The following is a 26,618-nucleotide window of genomic DNA, read 5'->3' on the forward strand; positions in this document are numbered from 1 at the left end:
TGTATAGTTGTGTAGCTATTTAACTGACACGATGTGGATTGGTATCTTTTCTCTTTTCTTAGGCAATGCATGGAGAACTGATAGCACATCGTCAGAACGTGGATAAAATTGCAGAGCATCAGCAGAGCAAATATCTGGACCTGTACACTATCCTACCTTCAGAGATCTCTATGCAGTTGGCAGAGGTTGCTTTGGCCCTAGGCTCAATTGAAGATCAGGTACAAAAATAGCATCTTTAATATAGTTTGCACAGCTCTTTTTTTCTTTATCAAATTGTCCTTCTGTGGTCTTATTTCTTAAATTGTCACATTATTTTTTAAGATCCAAGCCAAGGAAAGAGACATTCAGAAGACTAGAGCTATTAAAGAGGAATTCAATTCAAGGATCAGTGATGTTTCTGAGAAAATGAAAAGCATTTCTACAACGCTTAAAGAAAAGGCCACTGATATTGATCAAGCTAAAGAAGAAGCTCAAGTAGGTTCAAATGAACTTGCCTGTTTTTATTCCATCTCTTGCTAAACACTGTCAAATTCTACCCTATTTATTTCTTAATGCTTCATGCAGGGTTTCTGTGTTGAACTGGAGAGCTGTGGTAGAACACTGGCTGAACTGATTGCTGCTGTGCAGGACCTTGGTCGACGTCATCCAATTTTGTCCAAACAACTAAGCGATAGTATTACTAAGTTAGGAGAGATCCACCATCACACTGTCCGTTTAGCAGAGTACAGAACAATTTGGCTAAAGAAGGTAGTGATCATTATAATCATAACAATTGTAATGGTCTTGTGTAAAATGCATAAAATAAAATACATTTTGCAGAAAAATGATATATAGATAAACTAGCTTGCCATTTCTGTTTAATTCTTCATAGGTAATAATTAAGTCATGATAAATTATTCATAACTTATATGTATCTGTTCATTAGGCTGACGCACATCTAGATGAGTACAATGAGATGCTTGAGTTTATAGTGAAGTGGACAGAACGAGCACAAAGCTTAGTTAAGTCCAACATCATGTGGAACTCCTCCTCTAACTTGCAGGAGCAGATCAGAATGTACCAGGTACACTACATCACACAAATAGTGCAAATTTTACACAGAAAAACCTGCTTTTTTTAATAGATGATTATTAATATTTAATTATAGTAAAGTAATGCATTTTCCCTGGTCCTGCAGTCTGTGTTGCATGAATCTAGGGAGCTCCATGGTGATCTGGAAGCTATGCAGGAGAAGGTGGAATTGTTGTCTGAGTGTCTGCAGGTGGAAGCCATGGGCCAGCAGGTGGCAGAGCTGAGTCGCCACACAGAGGAACTGGAGCAGGCCATCAAATCACGATTGCAGAGTTTACAGGATGCTGCTACGGTAGACTGTCCTGATTTAAATTTCTGTTTGGCAGTTATATTAATAGGCAGCACTGGTATTACTGGTACTCTTGGTAAGTGTGTGTTGAAATGATTATGGATAAAATACATGTTCTTGGGAAGGGTTGCATTTTGTTACAATAAATTGGTCAAATAAGTTTACATTTATTCAACATTTTATTGAAAGATTTTGATCAAATATATCAATAGTTATTGAGATCAAAGATTTTTTTCCCCAACTTATTAAATATTGTTTTAATTTCAGCTTTGTTTTAATGTAGCATTTGCATGAGTTCATCATGTACAAAATTTTGTTCATCAGGACATGGAAAAGTTTGAGAGTGAGGTAAAAGCCTTGCATATGGCTCTGGAGCAGGTCCAGGCAACCCTCACGTCTCCTGAGCTAGCACGCCTGAGTCTCAAAGAACAGCTGACTCAGAGACAGGTAATATTTCCTTCCTTAAATTTAACTTAAATTAATTTAGCACTGCAGATGATCGTACTTTAAAATAGTCCATACATATCTTAAAAATATTGTTCAGCAAAAATGTGCACAATTTTCCGTTCCAAATTTATACATGTAAGTTTAAAATTATACTGTTATTGTTTAATAAACTATTATCCTTCTGCTATAATTTCACCTTTAAATTTTAAGTTCTATGGGTGTATTATTATAAAATTATTCTAAAGAATTATGTGATTTTGGTTTCACAATCTGGGCTTTATTCCTTACATTTAATAGTGGCAAGTCTGAATGACATTAATTAAGAACTGGTAACAGTTTGAAACATATTTTAAGATTTTTCTTTTTGTGTGAGAGTCTTTCAGTGCAAAACAAAATCGTCGGTTAAAAAATTGCATAATCGTATTTAGATTTCACATCACATCACTTTAAACAGAAATAATGTTTAAAGCAGGCAAAAAATCTACCTAATATGCAAATAGTTTAAATGTAGGGGATGAACTCGTGTATCCTAATGTTTGGTGTTCTTTTGTAGCACCTCTTGTCAGACATGGAGAACTTTAAGCAGCAGGTGGAAACCGTGCAGACCTGTCAAAGTGCACTACGCATGCCAGAGGAGGTGGTGAACAGCCTGTCTATCTGTCGTACAGCTCTTAACTTGCAGCAGGAAGCCAGCCAGCTGCAGCACACTGCTATCCAACAATGCAACATTCTTCAGGTATGGGACAGTTCTGCTTGATCTAAAAGTATTTCCTGAAGCTTAGACTTAGATGTAGATTTAGTTGCATTAAATATAGATATATAATATTCTAATGCACAAAAATATTGCATAGTGATATTATTTATATTACTCACAGTGGTAGCTTAGTAAGCATATTGTGATTATCTCAGGAGGACATTTTCAGCTGTAGAACAATAAAGCAAGTCATTTTATTACTGTTAAACTTTTCCTTGAGGTTTCAAATTGATTAATTGGCCTTTCACTTAATATGAAAATGGTTTATTGATTTAGAAAAGCTTCATATTGCGGTTGGTCTGACTGTCAACTTTTATAGTTAATAAGCTGTAATAAATGCAAAGGTCATACTGAAAGAATTGTTGGAAAGAGTTACTTATACCAAAGAGAAATATACAGGCTAAGATCTTGGCATAGTGACATCATTATTAATTGTATTTTTTAAATGTCTTTGTCAGGAGGCAGTAGTTCAGTATGAGCAGTATGAGCAAGAAGTACAGCATTTGCAGGGACTGATTGAGGATTCTCACCGGACCATTCAAGACCGACCTGTTCCCACCAGTAATATCCAGGAGCTGCAGAGCCAGATACGCCACCATGAGGTTAGCATATAGAACACAAGGCAGAAGAGCACGACATAATTTGTACTCTACAACTGGAGCTTTTCCCTTTTTGTTAAACAGGAGCTGGCTCAGAAAATCAAAGGATACCAGGAGCAGATCGCATCGTTAAACTCTAAGTGTAAGATGTTAACAGTGAAAGCCAAGCATGCCACCATGCTGCTGACTGTGAGAGATACAGAAGACCTGACTGAGGAAGCACAGGAACTAGACAGGACTGGAAAGACACAATCATCTATGGTAATGATAAACCGTTAAATTTTTTCTTTACTTGTACTGGAGGAAACCTACACTTACCTTTTTCTTTCTAACCATTCTTGCACTTTGTGATGTTAGGTAACACCTGGTCACAGTCACAGCTACTTGTCCCCAGTCACTGAGGAGTCTGGTGAAGAAGGCACAAACAGTGAGATTTCCACTCCGCTCTGTCGTCCCCACCCTCCTATCGCTAATGATGAGGCTTCAACTAGCATGGTACTCTGATTATAGCATGTTTTGATTGCTAATTAGTATCTAGCATTGCATATATATTAAGTGTTTATTAATTTGTTTACTGTTCATGGTTTGCATGTAGATGTCCATGGGCCGAGCTACTCTTGTTAGAGCTCCTATACAGGAGTTGTATGATCCGACACTTGAGTCTGTGGCTAAGCTAGATGACCTTCAGCGTTCATGGGAGACACTGAAGAATGTGGTATGTGATGCATGAGATTAAGCGGTAGATAGATTAGGCTGAGGCTTTGGACATTTTAATTTATTTTCATCAATATTATAGATCAGCGAAAAGCAGAAGACACTTTATGAGGCTCTGGAGAGACAACAGCGATACCAAAGCTCTTTACAGTCCATTTCCATGAAGATGGAGTCTATTGAGGGCTGCCTAAATGAGCCTCCTTTGCACGATCTCAGCCCAGGCAGACAAATTATCCTGCACCAGGTAACGGAGTGCTGCACGGATGAGGACAAATCCAAATAATGATGGGTTTAATATATTTTAGGGGAAAATTGCTTATTTTCTGGTTATAAGCCTATTTTAAACATTAATCAGAGGTCATAGAGTTTCTCTAGTGCTTGTGAAGTGTTCATTTAATCATTGGTCATTTTTTATGTGACTTTTAGAATCTCATAGGAGACATTACCAGGCTTCAGGATGACATAGATGAGTTGCAATCAGACTTTGCAGATGATCTGATCTCGGAGACGGTAGACTCTAACACAGCTGAACAGCTAGCCATGCAATCCACTCTTACTGTGATATCTGATCGTATGGCCACCATCCAAATGAAAGCCTCTGGAAAACAGCAGCTTCTAGAGGTATACAAGTACTATAAATCAATGGATCCTTTTATCATTTTATTGCTGTCACTATCTGCTTTCTACAATGTAACACAATGTACCATCCAGTATATTGTGCAACATTTAATAATATTCTTGGCGTTGAATGTCTAAAAAGCCTGGACGGGTTGTTTGTTCATCAGGAGCATTTAAGTGATCGTCTTGAGAAACAGCAGCAAGAGAAGGCGTTACAACTCTATCTCAACCAAGTGGATGAGCTTGACCAATGGTTGCTAAGTGCACGCAGCATGTTCAGCTCCACCCCTCAGGGTTTAGACACGAATGAGCAGCTCTCAGACTGCCAGGTTAGAACATTAACTACTTGCCACACATTTATTATGGCTGGATCTATCTATCTATCTATCTATCTATCTATCTATCTATCTATCTATCTATCTATCTATCTATCTATCTATCTATCTATCTATCTATCTATCTATCTATCTATCTATCTATCTATCTATCTATCTATCTATCTATCTATCTATCTATCTATCTATCTATCTATCTATTTATTTATCTATTTATTTATTTATCTATCTATCTTTACTCTAATGGTTCCACACAGTTATAATTGTGGTTTAAGGTACTAGTAAGTAAACGCTAATATTAGAATACCTTAACAGCTGTAGCACAATGGTAAAGCAGATTATGCATATGCCTCAGTATAATTGTCACTGGTGGCTCAAGCAGCTTTCAGGTGATTAGTGGATTCCTGTGCTTTGATTGGTGCTGCCTGTAAAGTTGCCCAACCCCAGCTTTGTGCAGCAAGATACCCTTCATTGGATTGAAGGGGTGGGAGAAAGTGTACCTACATTATAGGGAGTGGCTGAAGGTTACAAACAAATAGGATTTTACTCAGTTGGGCAACACTGCTGATTCCTAGCTGTCTGTTCATAGCACAAAATAAAAAATTGATAGTAAAAGCAAACTGTTTTTAGAGAATGGGATGTAAGAGATTACAAATAATGTGCTGTCCTCAAGAGAATAAAGACCTAGGTTAACATTAGAAAATTAAAAATTCCAAGCATCACTAGCCACAGTTCTCTGCAGATTAGATGGCAGAATCATGTTTGAATTGGCATCTCTCTTGTTGCTGTTTCAGAACATGCTGTTGGAGATTGAAGAGAAAGTGCTTGTTCTCTCTGAGCTCTCCTTGCACAGTGAATCTCTGCTGCTGGAAAGTCGGCCTGAGACCAGGGATGAAGCTGAGCAGTTAGCCAGGAATTTGCGGACTTTGAAGGGCAGCCTCGTGGAGCTCCAGCGGATGCTACAAGACAAACAAATAAATATTCAGGTAAACTTTGAATACTTTGAATGTAATCTGATCTTACTGCTCCTAAAATAGAGGCACTTACAGTAATTAGCAACTGGAAGAATGAAATACATGTTGTCCATGTTTACTGTGGAGTGATTGGCTTAAATTACTCCTTTCTTATGCAGTTAAATGTGACATTAGGATTGTAATATATGTAGTTTCTATTTAGAAACTCAGGCTGCGTTGAAACGTTTTGGGAATGAGTGTTCACGCTCTGAAATAATGTGTGTAATCAGTCAAAAACTGGACACCGGCGGGGTGACGTCACGACCAGAAAGTATAGAGTGAAGGCAGTGGTAGCTTCTGTTTGTTCATGAAGCGCTCTGTGTGTTTGTGTTGTATGTCAGATTTTTTGGCTAAAAAAAAAAAAAAAAAAAAAAAATATGGAAGCAATCAAAAAAGTGAAGCACACTTTCCAGCTGTGTGCTCCTCCTTGCCCCCACTATAAATTCAGTGTGCACGCATGTCTTTGCGCTCGCTCCTCTCCCGCTGGGCACTCTTCGAGGAGGGTGCGCTAGCTCCTCACGGGTCTGGCCCCGCTCTCGCCGAGGCAGAGCGCCGTGCTAGCTCCTGGGGTTTGCAGCTGGACCTTGCAGAGGGTTTCAAGACGGGCATGTCCCCATCTCCAACCTCACCTGCTCGGTCCAGTGCTCGCTCGCAGGCTTTGGAAGCACGCCTTTTTGCGAATTGCAAAGGTGTCCAGGTCATGGGTTAAGCCTTTTTTGGCCCTACTTACCAATACCGGGTTCTTCTGTTTGGCCTTGCCCTTTTACCCCATACCTTTACAAAATGTGTGGACTACATCGACGATTGGTTGATCCTAGCTCATTTAGAGCAGTTGACAGTCCGGCATCGAGATGTCGTTCTTGCCCACATGAAGGCGTTGGGGTTTCGGCTGAACGCCGGAAAGAGTGTGCTTTCTCCATTACAGAGAACCACCTATCTTGGTGTCATATGGGATTCGACTACTGCGTGCACAGCTTGCTCCTGCCCGCATTGTGGCCACCCTTATGGCTGTCAGGAAGTTCAGAGAAAGGCAGCCTCTCACTGTTAAGCAGTTCCAAAAACTGCTAGGGCTTATAGCAGCTGCGTCCAGTGTGATTCCTTTCGGCCTGCTGTACATGAGACCCCTTCAGTGGTGGCTCAGGACCTGTGGGTTTTCATAGAGGGGCAACCCCCTCCACACCATCAAGGTCACACGGCGATGCCTGCGTGCCTTAGATGTTTGGAGAGATCCCTGTTTCATATCTCTAGGCCCTGCACTGGGAGTCCCAGGTAGTTGCTTAATGCTAACGACAGATGCGTCCCTCACGGGGTGGGGAGCGATCATGAGTGGTCGCTCTGTCGAGGTCTGTGGAAAGGGTCCCATCTACACTGGCACAGTAACTGCATAGAGATGCTGGCTGTGCTTCTAGCACTGACGCATTTCCTCTCACACCTCAGAGGTCACCACTTGTTGGTCCATACAGACAATAATGCGGTGGTCTCCTACATCAACCATCAAGGAGGTTTGTGTTTGCGCCCCTGTGCAGGCTGGCACACCAGATCCTCCTTTGGGCCCATGGGAAACTCCTCTCTTTGTTCACATCCCGGGCAGGTTGAACAAGGCGGTAGACACCATGTCGAGGGGTTGAGACTCGGGAATGGCGGTTTAGGAGAAATTCAAAAGAGCCGTTGAGAGAGATGTTGCACTGTCCCCTCTGGTTCTCCCTTACTCCTCCAGCCCTTGCTGGGGCTGGACGCCATGGCTCAGGCATGGCCGAGGCTGTGTCAGTATGCCTTTCCCCCATCGCACTGCTTCCATTTCCTCCAGAGACTGTTCACCAGGGGGTTGGCTCCGTCCACCCTAAAAGTCTACGCGTCCATTATTTTGGCTTATCACGCCCCCGTGGCCGGGCAATCTCTTGGCAGAGATCCGATGGTAATGCGTTTTCTCGGTGGCACCCGGAGGCTGAGGCCCCTGGTATGACCTAGTGTGCCTGGGTGGGACCTGGCCGTTGTTTTGGGGGCTCTGTCTGAGCCCCCCTTCGAGCCTCTAGCCGAGGCATCTTGGAGGCACCTTTCAATTAAGAAAGCGTAACCCTAACCCAACCCGTATGGGTTACATCCCCAAGATGACCTCGGTCGTCCCACGACCTGTAAGATTACAGGCATTCTATCCTCCTCCGTTCCAGGCCCCAGACCAGGAGAACTGAATTGGCTCTGTCACGCACTGGACACCTACGTCCACAGACCGGGTCCTTGAAGAAAGATAGATCAGCTGCTCATCTGCTACGGCCCTCCCAAGAGAGGCCTCCTTGCTGATAAGCAGATTTTGAGCAGGTGGAATTGTTGATGCTATCACATCTTCTTATGAGTCCTCTGGTCTCCCCGCTCCCTTCGGGGTCAGGGCTCACTCCACCCGGAGTGTAGCTGCCTCAAAATCTTGGTCCACTGTAGTTCCCCTCCAAGACATACTGTAGGTAATGCTGCAGGTTGGTCCACCCCGCTGACCTTCCTGCGGTTTTATAACCTAGACCACAGTGCCACTCCTGGCCCCTCAGTCCCCCTCTAGCCGTGTTCTATAGACACACACTAGGCAGGGACTGGTCAGTCTGGCGTGATTGGACACTTGTTAACAAAGCATTTCGATGCAGCTCGAGTTTCTGAAAGGGAACGTCTCTAGGTTACGTATGTAACCCTAGTTCCCTGAGGGAACAAGACGCTGCGTCTCTATGCCACACCTCCCTGCAGTGCTTCCTTCTCCCTTACAGAAGCTGCCTTTGCCTTTACTCGATATGCGTTTTATACTTTCTGGTCATGACGTCACCCCGCCGGTGACGCCCAGCGTCCAATTTTTGACTGATTACACACATTGTTTTAGAGCGTGAATACTCAGGCACATTCCCAAAGCGTTTTGACGCAGTGTCTCATTCCCTCTGGGAACTAGGGTTACATACGTAACCTAGAGGCATTTTTCTGCATTATTTGCTCTTGTTTTATAGTTATATAGTAATTGAAATGCTCTTGTAAAATCTTTAGGGGCAAGAAAGTAAGATATCCTTTAATTGTCTGTAAATCTTTTGGCAGATTTCAAATTTTTGTCTTTTGCTATTAGTGTTTTATACTCTTAGAGATTTTGATTTGTTCTTTAGCAAATAATTATAGTAAAATTGATTTAAATGCTATATGATTTTTGTTTTACAGGGATCACTACAGGAGCAATCTGATAGTGAATCAGAGTCTAGTCTCTCCCAGAGTCCTAATGTGCAGGACTGGCTGGCACATGCCCACTCCACAAGGAACCAACACCAACAGGACAGCCTGCGGCGACAGAGGGTACTCTGCATTTTTTGTTATAATGTAATGTTTGTTATAATATAATGTTCTCATTAGAAATCACATTGCATGATTAGGTTTCATTTTATTGTTTTATTCAGGGTAAAAAATTTATTTCTCACTTGAATGGTCTCACAATCCACCTTGCTAGCAGCATTACCTAGAACACATTAAAAAGTAGATAAATATTTTAATATATATATTATTTCCTGTGGAACTAGGAACTTGAGGAGCAACTGGCAGAGCAGAAAAAGCTGCTAAAATCTGTAGCTAGCCATGGTGAGGAGATCCTCAACCGGCAGGCTTCACCCAGCAGTGCTAGGTCAGTTCTCAGAAAATTGACTTTGACTGCAATACCAATCTGACAATACCAGTCTGTGGCCATATTGACCATATTGACATGCAAATTTGCAGTTTTAAAACTGTAAAACATTTCAGAGCACATTTTCAGATGGCGCATTTACTAAATATGATTAGTATGATTATTGATTTAGTATGATTTACTGTAAAAAAAAAAAAGAAAGAAAAGTTAATTTGTTTATCTATGTGAAATTTACAGTGTTTGTGAGGTACTCAGTCCAGAACTGGAGCATGAGAGTCAAACTGCATTGGGACAGAGGAGACAGAGATGGGAAAGTCTGAGAAAAGACTTGACCACCAAGCTACAGCTTCTGCAGAGCACTTTGGAGCAGGATACCAAGCAGCCAGTACTGTGATCCTTCTATAATAATAAATAAATATCTGTAACTGTCATTAGTCTATTTTTAATTCACTGTAGTGCAGCACAGCAAAGCTTGTGGTAATTTATTATTTTTTTTTCCAGTTTTATTCCAGGGCTGCTCGTGTAAACACCTCTTCTCCTCTCTATAAAAGAGAGGCCCAGGTTAAGGACAAGTCTACAGCCATGGCATTATACAGTGAATTCAGCCAGACTGTGGAGAATGCGCCGGTAATACTAATTCACCAAATGGCAATAAATATTTTTGCCTTTGGACATTTAGAAATTTAACTATTGTAAAGTATTTTGATTTTGTCTATGCAGGTTGCAGGTTTAATGGAAGAGAAATACATGCAGATAGAACAACAGTTATATTCAGCAGTTACAGCCACCTCTGCCTGGCTAGATGATGTAGAGAACACAATGTTCTCGAGGTCAATGCTTCTGATGGAAAATGCAGAGACACAGCTTTCAAATCATGATGTAAGTGAATTTCCATTGGCTGTGCCAATGATTTAGTCATTTTAAACATGATAAATTATTTAGAATATAGTTATTTATTTATGGTTAGAAGAACATCTTGAACAATATCAAATATTTGCAGTTAGATTTTACAAACTATATGTAAATTGTCTGTGTTTCAGGCTTTAGGAAAAGACATGGCCGAGGTCACAGGTGAAGTAGGCCACATCCGAGGACTGCTAGAGAGTGTAGCAGGGTTGCCTAGAGAAAAGCATACCCTGATGGATGACACTCTGAACTGCCTGTCTCAGCGACTGGAAACATTAGACTTAGCAGTAGATCGTCGCTGTGAGAACATGAGAAATAGGATGCAGGATCTCGCAGCATTCCAGGTTAAAAGCTATCTTAGTTAGAGCTGGTGTGGAACCTAAAATATTCCATCCATCACACAATGAGCTTCATTACATGATATTATCTGTTTGTTTTTTTACAGACTGAGCTGGAGCGTGTCTTCTGTGACATAAGTGAGAGCAAATTTCATGTTCTACAGAAGCTAGCAGGGATCCTTGACTGCCCACCAGATAAACAACTAGAGGTAGAAAAATCTTTACAGTTCATTTCTGTTAATAAATGACTGTCATTACATCGTTATTACTTTTTAAGTTCTATATGTGATCTTTTCCTTAACAGACGATTACTGAAGTGGAAGAGTCTCTTAGAGAGTTGGAGCATAAAATTACAGATTTAAAAAACAGAGGAGCGGTTCTACAGCCAGACCAGATTTCTAACAATGAACTGATGAAACTCCAGGTATTGGCCCATACATGGAATTGTATAAAATTACAAAAAAATTTATATTTTCTGGAAGTGGAATCTTTATAGAGCTACATTTCCTGTCTATGTTATAAATTATAGGACACTTATGAAGAGCTGGTTATGATGGTGGGCTCTCGCCGGAGTGGGTTGAACCAGAGCATGGCTCTAAAGAGCCAGTATGAACGAGCATTACAAGACCTGGTGGATTTGGTGGATACTGCTCAGGACAAGATGGCTGCTGACCAGAAGATAATTGCTGGCTCAGTGGATGAAGTCCAGACTTTGTTAGACAAACACAAGGCAAGCTATGTTTTTTGTTGAGATGTTGAAATGCTCTGACGCATGTAGAGACTATGATAGTAAAGATCTTACTGGGTGGCAGTAAATCCTTAAAATATGTGTTTAATATTTTGCTTTTTTAGGAGTTCTTCCAAGGGTTGGAATGGCATATGGTCTTAACCGAGACTTTCTACAAGAAAATTAGTGCCTTTGTCATGCCACAAGAGAGTCAAGCTCTAGAGGACACAATGGCACAAGCTCAGGAGGTACTTAAACAGGCTCACAAGAAAGGAGTCAAACTTGAGTTCATCCTTGAGGTGAGTTAATATAAATGTGAATATGGTAAATTGATAAATTGATAATTTCTCTTTATTGTCTTTATAATATCTTATTGTTTTGTTCTGCTTCCCTGTTTAAAATCTGTATATGTGCTTACAGACATGGAGTCGTATGCTCCTGGATTATCAATGTCTGAATCGGCATCTGGAGGCAGTAGAGGGCCGCATGCCTGCTGTTCCCCTGTTGGAGGAGACAGAGGAGAGGTTAACTGAAAGAATAGATCTATATCAGGTACATAAGCTTAGATTTTTTTTCTACATCTCATATAACTATTTTCTGTTCTAATGCAGGATTTTGTGAGGGACTTGTGATCCTCTATGGTGCATTCCAGCCCTAGGTGCTGAATCCATAGTGATCTTGATCAGGCAAATGCAGATAAACAATTGAATAAATTAATTAATATGGTATCATTTAGGGTAATCATTATTTCTTATCTACATAGGGCCTGAAGTCCATTTTGGCAGAGCATCAACACAAGCTTCATAAAGTATTAGAGGAGGGCAAGTCTCTACTACAATCCGTGGCCTGCCACACTCTGGAGAACCAGCTTACCCTGCTGGGGGAGCACTGGCTAAGCAACACCACCAATGTCAATAAGGAACTGCAGCGACTGGAGTCGATTCTCAAACACTGGATCAGGTCTAGAATGACACAACCATTTATTCTGAAGATTTTTTTATTTAGGTCAAGTTTTAAAGTCCAAATAATACATGATGATTTTTTTTCTCAGATATCAAACTGAATCCTCTGAGCTAAATGAATGGCTACAGGATGCTTTGGAACGTCTTGAATTCTGGAACAATCAGTCGGTAATTGTGCCTGAAGAGCTGGAGACAGTTAAAGACCACCTGTCAGCTTTCTTGGTTAGTAACATATTAGTTAAAACCAATATGCATTCACAGACTTTAAAATCGAACCTGTCTAAATATGTATCCTTAAATGGAATGTAAATCTGCAACCCTAAAGTACGTAACTTTGTTGGTAACTATAGTTTGTGTAACATGTAAAATTTTATTTTACCTTTAGGAATTCAGTAAGGAAGTTGAGGCTCACTCCAGTTTAAAAGCTTCAGTATTTAATGAAGGGAACCAGCTGCTGAGGTTGAAAAAGGCAGACACAGGCATTCTCAGGGCAGAGTTAGCTCGTGTGGAAGCTCAGTGGTCTGAGCTGCTTACTCGTATCCCTGTTGTGCAAGAGAAACTGCATCAGGTAATGTCCTGCACCACCATATATCACTTGTTAAGTGAAGTGATCGTTCCTGCCAAATAGGAAGTCTTAATTGTTCTTATGCAATAATGTTCCTGTTGCTCACTTGCAATAATGCCTGACAAAAAATCTTTGCTTCCTGTCCCAGTCTCAAATGGACAAGTTAGCTTCATGCAATGCCATTACTGAACTTGTAAACTGGATCTCACTGATGGAGAGTGTGATGGAGGAGGATGAAGAAAACCTTAAAGGAGCTGTGGGGTCAAAAGTTATCCAGGAGTACTTGCAACGCTATAAAGTAAGTTCAAAACAAAAATACTAGATACTTTTTACTAGATTCTGTGCTGTCATCTTTATTTTAAGAATTTTTAAATTTAAACTCTTAGTCCTGTAATAGTATTTAGATGTTGATACCTGCACCAAAACAAATTCCTATTGCTCACACACTTTAATTAATAAATGATTTAACTAACCATTTTCCTCCGATCTGTAGGGTTTTCGTGTAGATGTGAACTGTAAGCAGTTGACTGTGGACTTTGTGAACCAGTCAGTTCTGCATATCAGTGGGCAGGATGTGGAGAGCAAGCGTAGTGATAAGACCGACTTTGCAGAGAGTTTGGGAGCCATGAACCGCTGCTGGCAAATCCTACAGGCTCGGATAACGGAGAGGGTACGTCTTCTGCTTGTTTTTTAATGTGCTGTAAATTAGTAAATAGGTTTTTAGTCAATTTATGTGTAAGATGTGTTTATTCAGGTTGAGCACTTGGAGGGCTTGCTGCAATCCTGGCTAGACTATGAAAGCAATGTGGAGGGCCTTAAAGCCTGGCTATGTGCTCAGGATGAGCGACTGAAGAGGAAACACAAAATTGAGGATCTTCCCTCGGTGCAAAATGCGCTTAAAGACTGCCAGGTAAAACCATATTGTAATGTTGTAAAGTATACACTAAAGTAAAATAGCTGATCAAATTGTTCAGTTCATTATTCATCACTTCATGAATGAACATTGGAAAGTTTCAGATTCACTTAGATTTAAGAATCCTGTATGTGTTTATGATCTTGATTCTCTCATTTTTGCATTTCTCTCTTTTTTATTTCATATACATGCACATAGGAGATGGAATTAATGGTTAAGGAAAAGGAGAGGGAGGTGGAGAAAGTTGAAGAGCAGGCCTGTGCTCTTGTCCAAAATAAAACAGATGAAGCCTGTGCTGTTGTCATGGAAACTCTCCAGGCACTAAATCACACTTGGGCCAATCTTGACCATTTAGTATGTTATTTTTTTATTATAACTTTAACATATGATATTCATATTTATGTACAATGTGTTTATGTGTAATCAGAGTAAAACTAGCAGGTGTGCTTCACAGATTGGACAACTAAAGATCAGCCTGAAGTCAGTATCAGAGCAGTGGAGTCAGTACAGGCAGGCAGCTGAAGAGATTAACAGCTACCTGACAGAGGGCAGGTACTCTGTGTCTCGATTTAGACTGCTCACTGGATCTCTGGATGCTGTGCAGCTCCAGGTGGACAGTCTGCAGGTAACAATCTTTTTTTTTATTCTAATTTAAATGTGCACATGCCAAAAACATTATGTTAAATGCATATTAGACAGAATAAAAAAAACAATGAAGTTTTTTTTTTCCATTGATCAGAATCTGCAAGAAGAGCTAAAGAAGCAGGAGAGCAGTCTAAGGAAATTTGGAGCAGTTACACATCAACTACTAAAGGAATGCCATCCATCTGTGTCTGACTCTCTGAAAAACACCCTTAAAGACATCAATGCCAGGTGGAGCAGCCTGTTAGAAGAGATAGTGGAACGATTGAAGAGCAGTAAAGCATTGCTGCAGCTGTGGAAGAGCTATAGGGATCTGTATGAGCAGAACAATGGCAACATCCAAAGCCTGGAGGTCAAAGCAGAGCAGCTTCTGAAGATAGCAAACAAAAAAGACATTTCAGAGGACGAGGTGTCTACCTGGATTCAAGACTGTACTGTACGTTAGACAGTTTCTCTATTGGTGTGAATACTTGTTTGGGATTGGAATAATTGCATGTTAAAAGTGTTGTCAGAGACTTTTAGAGTTAGGGCCTATTTATTATCTAATATGTGTGCTTAGATGCATTTCTGTGGTCGCCCCATAATGATATGTCTTAAATGTACAATTTATAACCTTTATAACCTTTATAAGTTATATATATATATATATATATATATATATATATATATATATATATATATATATATATATATATATATATATATATATATATATATATATAATGAATGTCATTAATGTTAAATCATTAACATTAACTCATTTTATGTGTTGTATCTTTATGGTCAATTTTACCAGGAGTTGCTGCGATCTCAAGCTCCAGTGAAAGCCTCTCTGCAGGTTTTGCTGGAGCTGGGGGAACAGCTCAAACAGCAGGTGGACACATCAGCTGCAGCTTCCATCCAGTCAGACCACCAGTTTCTTTCTCAGCGTCTTAACTACATGGATCAGACTCTCATTCGTCAGCAGGCTGCCCTTCAGGTTCAGTGTCTATTGCTGGATTTTTTTTAAATAACAATGTGTAAATGTGCATTTTTTGTAATAACAGCTCTCATTAATTACAGGCAGGAATGCAGGACTATGAGACCTTCAATGAACAGCTGAGCATTCTTAGCCGGTGGACAGTTGAAGCTGAGGAGGTTCTAAAGGTTCAAGATCCAAGTGGATCCTGTGACGAGTTTGTCATACAGGGCCGAATGGAAGAGCTCAAGAAACAGATGCTGAAGTTCAGTAGCATGGCCTCAGACCTGGAGCGTGTTAATGAGCTGGCCTACAGGCTGCCTCTCAATGACTCCGAGATTAAACACATGCAGAACTTGAACAGGAATTGGACCATGATATCAGCCCAGACCACTGAGAGATTCAGGTATTCACTAGAAAATATTATTATGGTTCTTTGTATAAAAACTAATCACAAGAAGGATTTATATTTTAGCAGGACTTGGCCATCTTAATAAATGAAACTTTTTCTACAGTAAGCTGCAGGCTACCCTACTGCAGCAGCAGACATTTCTGGAGAAGTGTGAGACGTGGATGGAGTTTTTGGAGCAGACGGAGGAAAAGCTAACTGTGGAGATTTCCGGAAACTTCCAGAGCTTACTGGAGCAACAGAGAACTCATGAGGTATGTCATACATATTGGTTTATAATTTATGTATGCATTGTATTTGTATATTTATACATATACATTATCATTTACTTTAATAGGATCAAGTGTATTTGCTCTTATTTATGTAGATATCAAATCATAGCCATTATGTTGCAGCAACTGAATGCATAAAATCATGCAGTTACAGGTCAAGTACTTCAAGTAATGGGGCATCGGAATGGGGGAAAGTGTAAGCTGCAAGTTTAACTATGGCATGGTTGCTGGTTCCAGATGGGCTGGTTTCAAAAGCTGCTGATATTTCCGGATTTTTACACACAAAAGTCTCTAAAAAAAAAAAAAAAAAGTGACCTTTTTGATAAGAGCAGTTGGAGAAAATATGGCTTTTGAAGTATCAATACAGTACAAAACAGTAACTAAGATAATAACTTTTCATAACCACATACCACAACTTACCATGTATAAGCCATTAAACCTTGAGGTGGATAGACTAGAACAGCAGAAAACCAAAACTAGTTTCACTCCTCTCAGCTAAGAACAAGAATCTAAGGCTATCATGGGCCCAGGTTCAAGAAACTAGACAGTTAAATATTAGAAAAAACACCTGGTCTTTTTTAGGTTATGCCCACGACAGCCTCAGCCTCAGTGCACTATTCTGTTTAACTCTAGAGATGGTTAAGGCAGAATTTGCCCCAATATTCCCCAAAGTTTGATGTGAATATTAACTGTAGATCTTGACCTGAATTTTCAATGTGCTGCTGGCACGTGATTAGCTGATTGGATAACTGTATCAATATGCAACTGATTAGGTTTTATTAAAGTGTTATTTATTAACAAGTTGCATGACAAATCTAAACTGTATAGCACAACAGTCCATGCTTATTGTTGTAAAAAAAAAATATATACATTAAATAGAGAAAAGTGCAAAATTAGCTTTTAGAGTATAGTGACAAAGCAATTTATCTTTAAAGGTTTAATCAACAACTTTTATCTTTTGTAATGTAGTTGTTCCAGGCAGAGATGTTCAGTAGACAGCAGATCCTTCACTCTATCATCAGTGATGGACAGCATATGCTCGAGCATGGACAGGTGGACGACAGGTAAATATGTTTGTTTGAAGAGATTTTATGATTAATTATTGACACTTTATACATCAGATATATGATATACTCACCTTCTTGTTTGCAGAGATGAGTTCAAGCTAAAGTTGGCCCTGTTAAGTAACCAGTGGCAAGGGGTGGTGAGACGGGCACAACAGCGGAGGGGCATCATAGACAGCTTGCTTCGCCAGTGGCAGCGCTACAGAGAGATGCTTGAAAAGCTACGCAAATGGCTGGCTGAGATCTCACAGCATAGCGATGTTTTGCAGCCTGGAACTACAGTATCGCTGCAGCATGCCCGAGCTTTGCTGGATGCTGTGCAGGTAACCAGAGCGATGAAAACCGTTGCATTATTTTCAGAGAACAGTAAATCTATACTGCTATACAAGCTGCACATTGACTGCTGTAAAATGTATTCAAGTCTTATTTGTATAGTATTGTCGCTTGAAAAGACTAAAATGGTTGCTAAAATATGAGGGGTGTATCTACTTTTGTGACATAATATATATAATGAAATGGAAAACAAAAACTGTATATAAAATAAAACAAAATTAAACAAAAAATATTTAAAACTATGTACCCTCAATTTTAACTGTCATACTGTTCTCACTGTAGCTGAAAGAAAAGGTGTTGCAGAGGCAGCAAGGCAGTTACATCCTGACAGTGGAGGCTGGCAAGCAGCTGTTGCTCTCTGCAGATAGTCGGGCAGAAGTATCCCTACATGAGGAGCTGCTCAGCATACATGAGTGCTGGAGACATGCCAACATTTGCATTGAGGAGCAAAAAAGAGAGCTGGCTGTCCTACTCAGGGTATAGCACTATACATTATAGTACTCCCTTGTTATACTAGAGTTTTTGCACTTCGGGGGGATTTTTTTCATTGATTGGAAGATAACAGTAGTTTTTCTTCTTGCTTTGATTTGAAAATGTCTTGCTAATTTTCTGTAAGTCAAGAGCAGAGAAAAATGACTAAATAAAAATCTTTGAGCGCAGGATTGGCAGAGATGTGAGGAAGGCATTGGAGGGTCTCAGGAGAAACTGCGGGCTTTTAAGCGTCAACTCTCACAGCCTCTACCAGATCACCATGAAGAGCTGCAGGCCGAACAGATGCGATGCAAGGTACCACTTTCAATACTAGTTCAATACTATGAAATGACCTAAGGTTCTAATAAAAATTTACTGTTGATATAATAATATGTAATTAATGTTAATATTAATAGGAAAATCTAACTGTCAAAGTCTTCTTTTTTTTCAAATACTGACAGATACATCATATACTTTTTATATAGTACTAACTCTTCTTTTAAATGCAGGATTTGGAGAGCATGTTTGATGGTTGGACAGAGGACTTGGCTCATCTGACAGTGTTGAGAGAATCTCTTTCAAGCTATATTAGCAGTGAAGACCTGTGTGTGCTGCAGGAACGCATTGAACTGCTGCAGCGCCAGTGGGAGGAAATTTGTCACCAGGTACTTACCGATTTTTATTGTCCAACAGACAGTGATGGACTGTAAAGAAGTAAATGTAATTTGTTACTGTACTTAAGTAGTTTTTTTGCGTATCTGTACTTTACTTAAGTATTTCCATTTGGGATGACTTTTACTTTCACTTCACTACATTTCAAAGTCAAAGTAGAAAAGTAGATCTTGTTTTTTTTTATATTATTTTTTTTTATTACCGCTCATTTGTACAGTCGCTGTGTCAACAGTCAATTATTATGTCACACTGAATCTGGTCGGGACTCGGAGTCTGCACCCACTGCAAAGAGAAGTTCCCTCACTCATAAAAAATATTAGCTTAAATATATTTCAAAATATATTTACACAAATATATTTACTCTAAATAGGTTTTTTGCACATTTTTTGTATATTTTGTATATTTTATATTCAAAAATTTATTTTGCCCTCCATGGGGTTCCATCCAAATACATTCACATGAAACATTTTAGGAAAATTTGTCCTTATACAGAGCGACTGAGCAGGGAAGGCTTAAGGGCCTTACTCAGGGGCCCAGCTGTGACCTTCTGAACCAAAGTCCACATGCCACTGAGCCACGATGTAGATATCTAGTAACACATTTCACAAATAAAACAAGGAAGATTTTATATATATATATATATATATATATATATATATATATATATATATATATATATATATATATATATATATATATATATATATATATTTTTTTTTTTATATATAGATTCTTTGATCTCCATCCTCATTCAACTGTAAGGTTGGAAATGTATTTTCTTGATCCTAAAATATATTTTTAAATATTTGTTTTGGTTTATATTAAATATATTTTCGATTAAAAATATATATATTTTTTAACATCACAGCATACAAGGTACAGTATATTTATCGTATATTTAAAATATATTTTGGCCAAAAAAATGTTTTTTTAACTATATGGGATTACTTTATAAACTTATTAGTTTACAGATTTGACCAAAAACATCCGCTGCGGATTCCCGCTAATTTTAAAATAATCCGCAATTTGTTGTTATTTAGGTTCCAAATGAGAACCTGAGAATGACTGTAATTCTTTACTGTATAAATAAATGTAAAATGCTAAGTCACCAGTAGGTGGTGATGTTGTACCATGTGTCAGATCTGCTCCAGGGAGTTTATTTCTGGTGGTTTTAATTCTTACTGAAAGGTCAGTTAAAGTAAGTACTAATATCTTGAGTACTTTAATACAACATTGTTTTGACAATTTTTGTTTAGAAAATACACAGACATTTTGATCAGTTGTAAAGATATAAGCATCTACAATATATAATACATTTAATTTTGTATAATAATTACATGATTTGTGCATAAATGAAATATACAAACATTGAAAACAAGTATTTGAATGTAGTAAAACCGTAGTCAATCACATTTAGTAAAAAAAATTCCATAAAAAGAGAATGGAACAGAGAAACGCAGCAAACGTACAAATGCATAAGCATTAGCTGAAAGCCATAACAGTGGCTAAAAATGTAATTATTTACTCCTTCTTTTATTTGCTGCTTTTAGATTTAGTGTTTGTTTGCACCGTTTTAATTAAATCCATCGCTGTGTCGCGAGCGAGGCAATGATCGCGAGTCACGACAGAACAGATCCAGTGTGACTGTGCTAAAATTAGCAAACAAACAGTTTACACAATATCACTTCATTAAACTACACCATTTTCACATAATGAGGTTACACATTTTTTGCTTACCATGTTGATGTTTCGCCTTCATCCGTGACACCGGTGTGTTTTCTTCTCCTGCTGCCAGTTGATCCGTACTCGCTGCCATTTCGCAAGCGGCTATGTTACTTTGCTGTCACGCTAACCCATAACCTGAGCAGAAAAAATAAACGATAACAGCATTCATTGACAACAAAATTCATTATCAATTATTATAGATGTTATTGAATAGTTGTTGCAGCCCTTCTATGTATATATATATATATATATATATATATATATATATATATATATATATATATATATATATATATATATATATATATATACTGTATAAAATCTGTTACACACAAACATACACACATACACATGCAAAATTAATTTTCTTTAATAAAAATGTATTTAGTTTCATTTAATTCCGGTGCATATCAACTAAAAAAGGTTATGCAGAGTAATTAGTTTTGAGACTGAAAGCAAGATGTGCAGTAAAAAAAGGCCTTCCTGTCGGTTAGCTTGAGTGGTATCCGGTACATGTATCTATAGACCACAGGATGTGTGCACACTTTTCATATCACAGGAAGCTACAGTATATGAGCAAAGACAAATCATCTTTACACTTCCTACTCAACCTACTGCATCTTCACTCATCTGTCGTGATCTTTTTTATAATTTCTTTTGAACAATTGTATAGGTATGTATATATTGCGGAAAGACATATGAAAATAATTAGCAAATTTTTTTACTTCATGAAGAATTTGTTATTTGTCTCTGCAGTTGTCTTTGCGCAGACAGCAGGTGAGTGAGAAGCTGAATGAGTGGGCCATCTTTAATGAGAAGTACAAAGAGTTATGTGAGTGGCTAACACATATTGAGAACAGGGTCTCCCAGAATGGTGACATCAGCATTGAAGAGTTGATTGAGAAACTCAGAAAGGTAACTCAGTTCACTTCACAAATATGTTACATGAAAGTACGGTTAAAAGGACTAAAGTGACAAACAGTTCCAGTATGTTCTATAATCACTTATAAATGACTTTATCTATCTCACTGTATATGTTTAAAGGACTATCAGGAAGAGCTAACAGCTGCTCAGGAGGATAAGCTACAGCTGCAGCAAATGGGAGAGCGTTTAGTCCGAGCTAGCCATGAGAGCAAAGCCTCCGAAATTGAACACAAACTCATCAAGGTCAGCGATCGCTGGCAACACCTTCTTGACCTCATCTGTGCTAGGTAAGACTACACAGTCTACAGCAGGGCTGGGCAATTCATTTCTATAGGGGGCCACATGAAAAATCTGAACTGTGTTGGAGGGCCGAACCAGTGATAACTTATATGATAATGATAAATGAATTCTGCTCAATATAAATTTTCTCCCGTTGTAAAAACCAGTAAATTATATATTTTGATAAGCTGCTAGTAAGTAAAGTAATAAAGCGAGTGAAGCAAGTAATAAACAGTTTAAAACAAAACAACAAAAATCACTGTTTCATTTTGTTTTTAACTTGTTAATCTTCACAAATACTGAAAGGTGTTTTGCAGTATGTTAAAAATAAGCAAATGAACAACTTTATACAAAAAGCAATAAGTGCTTTAGATGTTTTCAGTTTAGTTCACTTGTTCAGTGAGAAAAATCCAGTCTGTCTTGGGCTTGAACAAGTGCACTGAAATCTGGCTGAATGTCTGAGGTGGCTATACGATAGACAGCTGAGAGGTGATCATCAGTTATAGAGGATCTGTTTCTGGATTTTCAAAGTTTTGTAAGAAGCGTGTGTTGAGTTTGCAGCTTGGCTAGCAAAGCCTCCGACTCCTTTGTGTGCTTTTCGTCAGATAAGCGCTTATATTTCTCCTCGTGTTTGGTCACGTAGTGGCGATTCAGATTGTAATCCTTAAACACAGCAAATTGTGTACCACAAACTAAGCACACGGCGTTACCTTTGACTTCTGAAAAAAACATTTAGCAGTCTATGTCTTGTTGAAAACGCGGCATTCAAAATCAACTTTTCTTTTTTTAATGTGAGACGACATTTTTTGGGGGGTCCAGGGGTAGCTGGCTAGCATCACCTGTCGCAGACAGACGAAGATGCACGCGACCATATGTAAATAATACGCCGTGGTTTTTCAAAATAAAAGCAACACAGTTGTATTGCATTCATTTGTGTTTATGACTGACATACCGCGGGCCAGACAGGGATGCTCAAAGGGCCGTATGTGGCCCGCGGGCCGTAAAATGCCCAGGTCTGGTCTACAGAAACAGTGCTCTCTTTACTATATATTATAAGCATGATTATTTTATTTAAATAATATATGTGTTTCCTGATATAGAACTTTTATGCATTAAAAAGATCTGTTTCTATTGGTGTTAAGTATATTGTTTTGTATGGCTTATATCCTCTTGTGCATAACCAGGACAAAAAAACTGAGGGAGACTCTGGTAGCTGTGCAGCAGCTGGATAAGAACATGAGCAGCCTGCGTTCCTGGCTGGCCCACATTGAGACTGAGCTCTCTCGTCCTATTGTCTACGACACCTGTGATTTTCAGGAGATCCAGAGAAAACTGGATCTGCAGCAGGTATAATTACACATGCTCATATTAGACCTGCCACCATCCTATTAAACATCAGCCAATTCATATACTTTTCAACTCATATACTATTTTCAGGAGCTGCAGAGAGACATAGAGAAGCACAGCACAGGTGTGGCTTCTGTATTGAACCTTTGTGAGGTGCTGCTTCATGATTGTGATGCTTGTGCCACGGATGCGGAATGCGAATCAATCCAACATGCCACACGCAGCCTGGACCGCCGCTGGAGGAGCATCTGTGCCATGTCAATGGAGAGGAAGCTCAAGTAAGACTGGCTGACCTGAGAAAATTCCTTCTACAGTTTAAAAAAAAAAGTCTTTTAGTTAGTTTAATTGATGAATATATAATTAAGTGTATTTTTTTAATGTGGACGCATCATGGTGTATTTAAACAAGTGATTCATCTACAGTTACAGGTCAATAACTTTTTCTTGCCCTGTGTGTTTGTCTTGAAGGATTGAAGAGACTTGGCGACTCTGGCAGAAGTTTCTGGCCGACTTTTCCCACTTTGAGGATTGGTTAGCGATGTCTGAAAGGACAGCAGCCTTACCAAACTCTTCAGGTGTGCTTTATACAGTGGCCAAGGAGGAACTGAAGAAATTTGAGGTTTGGTTTAGTTCTTGAAACTTTTACTCTCACACTGCTTTTTTTTTTTTTTTTTTTTTTTTTTTTTTTTAATAGAACAATATTGAATATACATATATTTAATATGCACACAATAACAATTTTCTGATTACCTACATTTAACCAGGCTTTCCAGCGGCAGGTGCATGAGAGCCTGACCCAGCTTGAACTTATTAATAAGCAGTACAGACAGCTGGCACGAGAGAACCGCACAGATGCAGCTTGTCGTCTACGGGAGATGGCGCATAACGGAAACCAGCGCTGGGATAACCTGCAGAGAAGAGTATCCTCTATCCTGCGCCGACTCAAGGTCTGTACACTTACTGCACTTTTTTTTACAGTTCAGGATTTGATTTAAGACATGGCTTGTATACAAAGAAAATTAGATTCGTATTGCATATTATTATATTCTAATGCATGATGTTCCCGAACCCGTTTAAGATGTTAAAAAATAAAATTATTCAGCACCAGTTTTCATGGTTTAATTCAAAGCTAAACCGCCAAAGGATCATCCAAATCCAAACCATTTTTTTCTTTGGATCACTATATTATTTTTCAAAGCTATTAAACTTATTCAAAGAAATGCACTAGTTAGATTCACCTTGTTTTAAACTGCAAAACTGATAAATGGTGTAATCTGGCAGTCTACAAAATAGCACAAATTTGTAGAATATGGAAAAAAAAAACTAGTATTTAATTTTATTGTTCAAGTCTAATATTCAAGTTTATTTGAATCATTTAGTTTAATCTTTAAACTAAATTTATATTAATTTGATAGAAGTAAAAAAAACAAAAATGTCTAAAACTGGTTAAGTAGTTGTTTAATTTGACTGTATCCTGTTTGCTTTGCAGCACTTTATTAGCCAAAGAGAGGAGTTTGAGACAGCCAGAGACAGCATACTGGTGTGGCTTACAGAAATGGACCTCCAACTAACTAACATTGAGCACTTCTCTGAGTCTGATGTCCCGGCCAAAATTAAACAACTCAGGGTGAGCTTCCAATAAATTATCAGTGTAAACTATTTACTGGTTTTACTCATGTTCAAGTTTTTTTTTTTTTTTTTTTTTTTGTCTCTGCTTCCTTTGGTCATCCATGCAGGCATTTCAGCACGAGATCTCACTGAACACAACCAAAATTGAGCACATTTTGCACCGAGGGGAGGCATTGATAGAAAAGAGTGAGCCTCTGGATGCTGCAGTTATTGAAGAAGAGTTGGAGGAGTTACAGCGCTACTGCCAGGAGGTTTTTGGACGAGTGGAACGCTACTACAAGAAACTCATGCGGCTACCAGTACAGGTAAATAAATAAAAAATCCTGTTAGGATTAATACAGGTTTTGTAGATATCTATTGTACTTGAATAATTTGTATCTTCACTGTCAGTATTCCACCGGATGAGATTTAGTCCTGTGTATTTGTAGTTCACAGATGATGAGCAAGATATTTCCTACTCCGATCGGGAATATGATTTAGATGAACCAGCTGACGTGTCCAGCTTCACATGGAGTGAGCGTCTAGGTGATAGTCAAGTCTCCCCAGTGCCCTCCTCAAGCCGATCAGCCTCCCTGGCTGTGCCACTTCAGGCTGAGCAGTCAGGCCGAGACACGCCAGCTAGTGTTGACTCTATCCCCCTGGAATGGGACCACGATTATGATCTTAGTCGTGGACTTGAGATCACCGCCAGATCCTCAGAGCAAGGAGAGGAGGGCAACGATGTTGCAGATCTTCATGGATCAGCATCTGCACTCTTAGGTCAGTGTATACTTTTGTATCAGCTTCAGGTAAATAGGATAGAGGCCTATAAACAAGAGTGTATAAATTACATTATAACTGCAGTGATATGTTTAAATCGCAAGATTCATAATTAGCAATCTCAGGTAGTAACAGAACATCCCAGTGCTCTTCCCAGGCCTAATTTGACTTCTAACTTCTGAATTGAGCATTTGTAACATTATATTTGTCAACTCCTTAAAACTATCTATTAGTAAATTCCTGTAGTCTGATTTTAAGACATACTGTCAAAACTCTGCTGTATGCATTGTATGTCTCTTTCCAGATGTAGTGATCCCAGAGAGCCCAGAGGCATATGTAAAACTAACAGAGAAAACACTGAGATCCATCTCTGGTAGGCAACGAGGGCCACACTATGCTTTCGGGCTGCGGCACGTAACTCAGTATGAGAGATTTACTCACAGCCTGCCAACTTTGATTCTTTTCAGTTTTTACTCACAAACCAAATCACAGCACAGCCATTTAGATAGCTGCTGTTATCTTCAATACTTCTTAACCTCCCCTTCTTTGTTTTCTTATGGGTTGATTTTCAGAGTTTAACCTGCTGCACGTCAATTTATAATATGTGATTGATGCTTTTTGTTTTTGCTACGGGTGTTTTTCTTTTCTTCTGTGTGTATTTCCTAAACACTTGGGTATCATTCACAATCCCTCACAACTGCAACTTATAATTTATGAATATATAGCCGATAAATTATATGTAAATTGAAAGTTTTGCTGGTTGTATGAGAGTTATGAACAATACCCATAAACTCACTGCGGTTCAAACCCAATACAGCTGTAATATATTTTTTGGTGGAGATTAACTGTAAATGTATGTTTACATGTATATCCCAAAGCATGGCATACAACAGTGATAGTTTTTGTCAATGGTTTGGCTTCAGCAGTTGTCCCAGTGTAAGATTAAATAAATTTTTGACTTTGATGTTAACTTTGATGGCACATCTACAGGAGAGGCAGCTTCTATTGAGACGCATTTTCGGCAGTTTGCGAAGGCCCTTGACACCAGCCATTTCCACCTCCAGCAGACAGAAAACATTATTCGGAGCCGCACACCTACTGGCCCTGAGCTGGATGCCTCCTACTTGGGCTATGTAAGTACTTTAGCGACTTTGTTTCTTCAGAAGCTGTAGCAAAATTAATACAGTATACAATTACTTAGTCAAATGTTCTGTCAGCTTTTAATAACAACTCAAGTAAACAGATTTATC

General features: G+C 38.9%; 1 protein-coding gene across 8 annotated transcripts in view; it reads left to right on the forward strand.

Annotated features, from left to right (window-relative positions):
* syne1b (spectrin repeat containing, nuclear envelope 1b) overlaps positions 1-26,618 on the forward strand; it is a 76,602-nt gene that overhangs the window by 45,238 nt on the left and 4,746 nt on the right. For 7 of the 8 annotated variants that reach the window (XM_083543861.1, XM_083543863.1, XM_083543864.1 and 4 more), the window contains 54 exons: positions 63-218; positions 322-474; positions 565-747; positions 926-1,063; positions 1,178-1,363; positions 1,685-1,807; positions 2,361-2,543; positions 3,020-3,163; positions 3,245-3,421; positions 3,518-3,655; positions 3,756-3,875; positions 3,957-4,118; positions 4,301-4,495; positions 4,660-4,821; positions 5,622-5,813; positions 9,021-9,152; positions 9,374-9,474; positions 9,712-9,859; positions 9,976-10,101; positions 10,195-10,353; positions 10,515-10,724; positions 10,826-10,927; positions 11,023-11,142; positions 11,248-11,448; positions 11,571-11,744; positions 11,866-11,997; positions 12,209-12,405; positions 12,497-12,629; positions 12,793-12,975; positions 13,121-13,270; positions 13,466-13,642; positions 13,727-13,882; positions 14,084-14,239; positions 14,340-14,510; positions 14,625-14,963; positions 15,324-15,506; positions 15,590-15,891; positions 16,001-16,148; positions 17,136-17,230; positions 17,319-17,553; positions 17,846-18,040; positions 18,224-18,349; positions 18,544-18,699; positions 21,188-21,346; positions 21,476-21,642; positions 22,819-22,981; positions 23,072-23,259; positions 23,449-23,599; positions 23,745-23,927; positions 24,470-24,607; positions 24,717-24,914; positions 25,038-25,368; positions 25,673-25,741; positions 26,359-26,501. In XM_083543861.1, the coding sequence (XP_083399987.1) occupies positions 63-218; positions 322-474; positions 565-747; positions 926-1,063; positions 1,178-1,363; positions 1,685-1,807; positions 2,361-2,543; positions 3,020-3,163; positions 3,245-3,421; positions 3,518-3,655; positions 3,756-3,875; positions 3,957-4,118; positions 4,301-4,495; positions 4,660-4,821; positions 5,622-5,813; positions 9,021-9,152; positions 9,374-9,474; positions 9,712-9,859; positions 9,976-10,101; positions 10,195-10,353; positions 10,515-10,724; positions 10,826-10,927; positions 11,023-11,142; positions 11,248-11,448; positions 11,571-11,744; positions 11,866-11,997; positions 12,209-12,405; positions 12,497-12,629; positions 12,793-12,975; positions 13,121-13,270; positions 13,466-13,642; positions 13,727-13,882; positions 14,084-14,239; positions 14,340-14,510; positions 14,625-14,963; positions 15,324-15,506; positions 15,590-15,891; positions 16,001-16,148; positions 17,136-17,230; positions 17,319-17,553; positions 17,846-18,040; positions 18,224-18,349; positions 18,544-18,699; positions 21,188-21,346; positions 21,476-21,642; positions 22,819-22,981; positions 23,072-23,259; positions 23,449-23,599; positions 23,745-23,927; positions 24,470-24,607; positions 24,717-24,914; positions 25,038-25,368; positions 25,673-25,741; positions 26,359-26,501 (9,009 nt within the window). The remainder of the gene's footprint in view (positions 1-62; positions 219-321; positions 475-564; positions 748-925; positions 1,064-1,177; positions 1,364-1,684; positions 1,808-2,360; positions 2,544-3,019; positions 3,164-3,244; positions 3,422-3,517; positions 3,656-3,755; positions 3,876-3,956; positions 4,119-4,300; positions 4,496-4,659; positions 4,822-5,621; positions 5,814-9,020; positions 9,153-9,373; positions 9,475-9,711; positions 9,860-9,975; positions 10,102-10,194; positions 10,354-10,514; positions 10,725-10,825; positions 10,928-11,022; positions 11,143-11,247; positions 11,449-11,570; positions 11,745-11,865; positions 11,998-12,208; positions 12,406-12,496; positions 12,630-12,792; positions 12,976-13,120; positions 13,271-13,465; positions 13,643-13,726; positions 13,883-14,083; positions 14,240-14,339; positions 14,511-14,624; positions 14,964-15,323; positions 15,507-15,589; positions 15,892-16,000; positions 16,149-17,135; positions 17,231-17,318; positions 17,554-17,845; positions 18,041-18,223; positions 18,350-18,543; positions 18,700-21,187; positions 21,347-21,475; positions 21,643-22,818; positions 22,982-23,071; positions 23,260-23,448; positions 23,600-23,744; positions 23,928-24,469; positions 24,608-24,716; positions 24,915-25,037; positions 25,369-25,672; positions 25,742-26,358; positions 26,502-26,618) is intronic. The other variant, XM_083543866.1, reaches the window with a different exon arrangement.

Source organism: Silurus aristotelis (assembly GCF_946808225.1).
Source record: "Silurus aristotelis genome assembly, chromosome: 6".
Taxonomy (NCBI): Eukaryota; Metazoa; Chordata; class Actinopteri; order Siluriformes; family Siluridae; genus Silurus; species Silurus aristotelis.